This window comes from Myotis nattereri, assembly GCF_964212035.1.
Source record: "Myotis nattereri genome assembly, chromosome: X".
Lineage (NCBI taxonomy): Eukaryota > Metazoa > Chordata > Mammalia > Chiroptera > Vespertilionidae > Myotis > Myotis nattereri.
Genome location: NC_138078.1, coordinates 26,294,925 through 26,301,005, shown reverse-complemented (window position 1 = coordinate 26,301,005; position 6,081 = coordinate 26,294,925). Strand labels below are relative to the sequence as shown.

Below are 6,081 nucleotides of genomic sequence, written 5' to 3'. Positions count from 1 at the left end.
AATAAATTAATTTTGGTCCCATGGGTGGTGGGTGTATGGATAGAATATATATGTGACATACAATCCATGTTTCCTGGCCAACCTACCTTTGTGGACATCCCATTGAATTAATTAGCCATTTCAGTGGAAAGAAAGTTAGTCTGTCTTTATCATGTTCAGGCTGCTTTACCTCACATTTAACACCCACATTTTTGGAGTCATGGGAAATCTCTGTATGACAAGTCATCACATGGAGAGATATTACAAGAAACAGGGACTATCATAAATATGATGATATGCCTCAGGGATTTTTGACCCTAAGGATATTAAAAGTCATAGGCAGATTTGAAAAGTGTTCAGAAAGTTCTAACTAAATAGTTAATTTTATAAAAATATTTTACTTTATTCTATTCCATAGATGAGCATGTATTATCTTCTGTTCAGCTAAAGAGTGGAATAATTGATTTAATATATGTATGAATATATTTTCCTTCTAGATCAGGGGGACAGTAAATTTTACTGTAAAAAATCAGATAGGAAATATTTTAGGCTTGCAGGCCATATGATCTCTGTGATAATTCCTAAATTCTCATGTCGTAGTGCAAAGGTAGCCATGGACAATTAAAAAAAAAATGCATAAAATTACTTCGGCTACGGGTTACAAGTTGTGCTTAACAAAATAATTGTCGTAATGCATTATAAATTGAGTATTATCGGAGCGATAGTTCTTTCATTATGCACGATTATCTTGGAATTCATCCCAAGTTGTAGCTGGCACAATTTTTAATATACTTTTACTGATTTTCAGAGAGGGAGAGGAAGAGAGAGAAACATCAATGATGACACAGAAACATTAATCGGCTGCTTCCAGCATGTACCCCCCGCCCCAACACACACACTGGGGATCGAGCCAGCAACACGGGCATGTGCCCTGAGCAGGAATCAAACTATGACCTCCTGATACATAGGTCTACACTCAACCACTGAGCCACATAGGCTGGGCAACAAGATCCTTTTTAAGTAATTCATTTATTTATGGTCATTTTTAATGAATAATTGAAATGAAAATATAATACTCCTAACACAACCAAAACCAAGAGGAGTATATATAAATATTTACTTCATAGTTGGTAAAATACATAACACATTGAAGCAGAAGCTAATTCAGAAAGTTTTATTAGAAATAGGTGTTAAAAATTTACAGATATTGTGGAATCAAATTGTCCATACACAGTGAGGCACTCATGGTGAATTCTGACTTATGTTAAAATGAGAGAGACACACTAGCCAAGTGAGCAGTAAATAGAAAATTGTCTAATCCTCTTCGTCCCCTGAATCCTCCTCTTTGGGTTTGGAGAGGAGTTTCATTACTCGGTGTATAGGAGTCTTCACAGACTCATAGTTCCATCCCTTCCTCATAAACATCTTCTCAATCACACCTGGCATCCTGTAGCCCTTGCTTACAATGAAATCTTTGAAGGCAATTGGTCCATAAAGTTCATCAATAATGTCTGGTTCAAGATGCCTTCCATCGGTCAAATGTTCCTTGTCAGGGACGGCTTTAGGGTCGGGAAAGGGCTGGTCATTGACCAGCTTTTTCCAGGATTTGGGGTCCAGGTACCATGCTCCATACCTTATCTTCTCCCGTTTGGGTTTATAAGGGTCTTGTTGTTTGCGGAGTTTCCTTTCCCAGTTACCTTCCTGCATGGAGAATTTTCTCTGCTGTATGTCATCTAGCTGTTTGCAGGGCCTTATATTCAAAGGAAGCTGGCTTATTTTCTTTATTTTGACTGTATTATGGGTGAGTGGGACCTCTAACTCAACTTGAAACTGTTTCATGAGGTCCTCTTCATCAATGCCTATGTCTCCAAAATTATCATCGATCCATCTGCAGAATTCACGAATTCTTCTTCTTGATTTCTGGAGCCCAGGATCCTTGGGGATATCCATTGTGCATGCTGCATTTGTCTCTTCCTCAGGAAACAAACTGAATAAATATGACTGGAGACTCTCCTTGGCCGTTTCCACGTAGGCTTGGTCTTCAGGTTCCAGGTTGTCCTCCTCGGGAGGTTCCAGGTTGAGCTTCCAGGCAGATTTGGGGTGGACTGCCTGGGGAGGCTCCAGGTTCACTGCCTCGGGAGGTTTTAAGTTCACTGCCTGAGGAGGCTCCAGGTTCACTGCCTGGGGAGGCTCCAGGTTGACCTCCTCAGGATGTTCTTCACACAGGTGTGTGGGGGTCTTCTTTCTTTCCTTGGTGCCCTCACAATACGCCCACGTGTCCTCCATCTTCCTGTCAGGATCTAGCACTTCCAGGACCTTGAGCAGGAGGTCTGGAGGGAGAGCTTCCTCCAGATTCGGGCAGTTAACCAAGGAATGCTGGGTCAGGCTGGCTTCAATGTTCTCTACAAAGGCCTTCCGTGCTCGCTGGGCTGGCGAGAGCTTGGAACACAGGTCCGCTCCCGTGGGCGGCTGCCTGTGAATCTTTTTGGGCGGAGGGCGGGGAATTCTATGAGCAATCATGGGGAGAAAGCCTTCCCGAGGGCCACGAGTGATCACATCTTCAGCAGATGGACAGCCCGTTCTGAAGTCGTCCAGTCCCTCCTTCACAAATACCCACCGCCGGCTGTCCATGGAGGTGGGGCACTTCCCAAGCTTGTTGTTCTGCCTGGAGAGATAGCGGGAAGGCAACCTGTCCCTGTCCTTGAACCAGGGCTTACATTTCATGCCCAGGGGCACGGGCTCCAGCGGTCCTGGCCCTAGCAGCCACTTCTTGCTGGGCTCCGGCTTCTTGTCCAGCTTCGGCCCTGACTGCCACGGCTTGATCAGCCCTGACTCTATGAGCGCCTTCTTCCTCAGGTCCGACTTTAACAGCCACCCCTTGTGGGGCTCAGGTAAGGGCCACTGCTGGCACGCCATGGCGCCCTTGGCCCAGGGCGCCCAGTGGCTTCAGGGGTTTGTTGTCCCAGCGGCCCCGTTGCTAGGAGACCATTGCCTGGTGCTGACTCATGCTTATTCTTTCCCGAGGTGGGTCAGCACGTGCCCCTGCACAGCCTGCATTGTCCGGGGATGGCCGGCAAGGTTGCATTCTTGCTTGTGGTACAGAACTGTTCCCGTGTATGGGCACTCCTCCACAGGTCAGCTCCCCATTCATCTTTTGATGGACTTTTGGACTGATTCCAGTTTGAAGCTGTTTGGAAATCAAGGGGTCACGAATATTTCACGTGTTCACATCTTCATACAAGTACTTTCATTTCTCCTGGATAAATTATAGGTAACAATTGAAAGGAGGGAGCTTCTGAGAACCATGTTTTTTCTATGTACTCACAGCCCTCAGGTTTTGATATCTGCCCAAATATGGGTGAAGTGAGTGAGGCATTGGGTATACAACTTAAGATGGCACCCCAAATCCCCCTCAGAAATCAAGATCAATTATCTTTTAAGGTAACATTTCAACATAATCAGGAAAACAGTGCCATAGTAAAGCCTGAGGACAAAGGATAGGTCAGTGCCCTACTATGGATCCTGTCTTTACTTAAAACCCATGTGTTGTTCACCATCCATTTTCTTTTTACAAATAATATTTGCCCTTTTTAGATACTGTTGTGTTTCTTGGAAAGAGCTTGATTCTTTGGGATCCTTTTTAAGATTTGATTTAAATAACCAGAGCAGTTCCCTGTGATAGTACATGGCTAAATACTGTTAGACCATGTGGTATGGTTAATTAACTGTTCCTCACTACTGAAGCAAGACCCTTCCATGTAAATTATTCAATGCCTGTGCATCTAGAGATCTTCTAGTCTGGCTGACAGTAAAGGTCACTATTGCAGGCCCTGTGTGAGTATCAGTTATCAAGAATCCTTTCCAGTGGTTTCTTTCCTGGCTTCTAATATTCACACACGAGCTGATCAGTAATCCCCTGAATCATTCTTGTGGGGTGCAAGATTCTAGAGTTCCGTCTCTTTCTCTCATTTTGCTCTCTGGTTGTCTGCCTTGAGATCTCTACCCACCTTGTTCTCTGTGGTGTCTTAGCTCCATCTCCTTTACATAGCGTGACCTCTCTGAGCTGTGGCCTAGAAACAGAAGGAATGTGGAGCCATCATAGGAGTCACCTCATTTATTTCCTATCTGTGAGGCATCTGTCCCTGCTTCCTGATGTCCAGTGTCTTTCATAATTTTATCTTATTTTCTTTCATTATTTTTTCACGTGCTCCAGGGCATAAATCTGATACCTGTTACTCTACTTTGGCCAGAAGAGAAAATATGATCAACTTTTTTTGTTTCGTCTCCATCAATTTGTGAGTCTGCCTTTGCAAAGGTCTACCACGGCTTCCGAACTATCATGGGGAGAAAGCCCGCCCGAGGGCCATGAGTGTTCACATCTTCAGGAGATGGACAGCCCTTTGTGAAGTCGGGCTGTCCATCTCCTGGTACCGTCAATTCTTGCTATTCTCCATGATTAGAAATTGTAGATCACACCGACATTATTGAAACAAATGCCTCTTTTAAAATCCATACCAACCTATTTTACTTTTTTCCCTAATTCTCAGGATAACCATCTACTTCAACTTCCAAAAAATAAATAATAAACTTCTTAGCATATAACATTAGGTGTTTTACAATTTCAATGCAGCATGGATTTTTCTTGGTCATAGCCAATGATACACTAATACACAAATTGCAGATTAGATGTAATTCTTCAACCAAGGCAGCAACTTGAATCTTGTCCTCAAATACATTTTTTATTCATTTAGTTATTCAGCACACATTGGTTCAGTTCTCCTTTTGTATGAGGCAGTGTGTCCAATATTCAAACTCTTGCAATTAAAGATACAAACACTATATTTTCCCTATAATCAATTTCCCATCAATTTTTGCCATCTGATTATTTTAAAGATTTTCTTCAGACATCACCTTTGAAGTACATTCTTTCTGAGTAAGTGTTAAGTGAAGCAGGCTGAAATTGCAAATCAATGAAATAGCATTAAATATATTAATACAGCTAAGATGACTTAAGATGGTTGGTATAAATTAAAATATGAAGCTAAGGAATAGAAAATCAGTGACCACGATTCAGTGGGAACTCAATCTATTCTAGAAATCGTTGCTTGTAAATTAGTATTATTATTAATATCATTATTAATATTAATATTATTGTTTCCTGCAGTATGAAGCACAGGGAGAATATCTCCGTTTAGGGATACGAACGAAGTGACATTTTCATAGGAAAAATGACAAGTAGCCTGAAGGTAATGCCCAGTATATTCAAAGCCCTTTAAAAGTTCACTATTAATCCCAGCAACAACACAGCGCAGGTAACTAAGTATTACGCAGCCAGCTCTGGGCAGTGAACCTCCACTGGACAGAGAGGCCCTATAACCTCAGAGGCCAACCCCAGAACGCTGCTACCCAGAGGCTGACCCACAAACTGACTCTTTGCTAAACACAAAATAAGGCAGTCTGGGAAACAAATGCGGCTTGCTTTAAAATAAGGACTGTGGTTTACAACACAGAGGAACAGTGTATCGCAGGGAAACTCAACACTCTCCTGAATACCAGGCAGGTCTAAGGCGAGCCACACTGAAGAATAGAAGAACCGAAGGACCTTCACTACTGCCATTTTTTTTTTCTTTTTTCACCTTTTAACTAAGAAACCAATTTTTTTTCTTTTTTTTTCTTTTTCTTTTCTTCTTTTTTTTTTCTTCTTTTTTCCATCACCTGATTTTACCCTTTTAATTACTACCTTCTTATTTTTAACCAGTATTATTACTGCTACCATTTTACCATTTTTTTTTAAAGTGCCATTTTATTTTCTCTTTATTTTATTTTGGGATTAGTGTTCTCCATTCTATTTTCATCGTTATATTATTGGTTGTTTCTAGTTTGCATTCATCTCCAGGGAGCTGTTGCTGGAATTTGTTGGGATTAATAGCTGTTCTATAGGAGTATTCTCCTCATATAAAAAAGTCTCTTCCCCTCTTCCACTTCATTCTCTCTTTTCACTCTTTCTTTTCTTTCTTCTTTTCTTTTCTTTTCTCGCTTTTATTTTCCCCCCTTCATTTTCCCAATTTCATTTTTGCACTCCTTTTTTTGGTCCCTACTTTT

General features: G+C 41.7%; 1 protein-coding gene across 1 annotated transcript; it reads right to left on the bottom strand.

Annotated features, from left to right (window-relative positions):
* Positions 1–1,293: 1,293 nt before the first annotated feature.
* Positions 1,294–2,895, bottom strand: LOC308511575 (protein FAM47E-like; the record flags this gene model as incomplete). Its single annotated transcript, XM_081081585.1, has 2 exons — positions 1,294–2,108; positions 2,244–2,895. The coding sequence occupies 2 exons, from the start codon at positions 2,893–2,895 to the stop codon at positions 1,294–1,296; spliced, it is 1,467 nt and encodes a 488-aa protein (XP_080937711.1).
* Between the last annotated feature and the right edge of the window lie 3,186 nt (positions 2,896–6,081).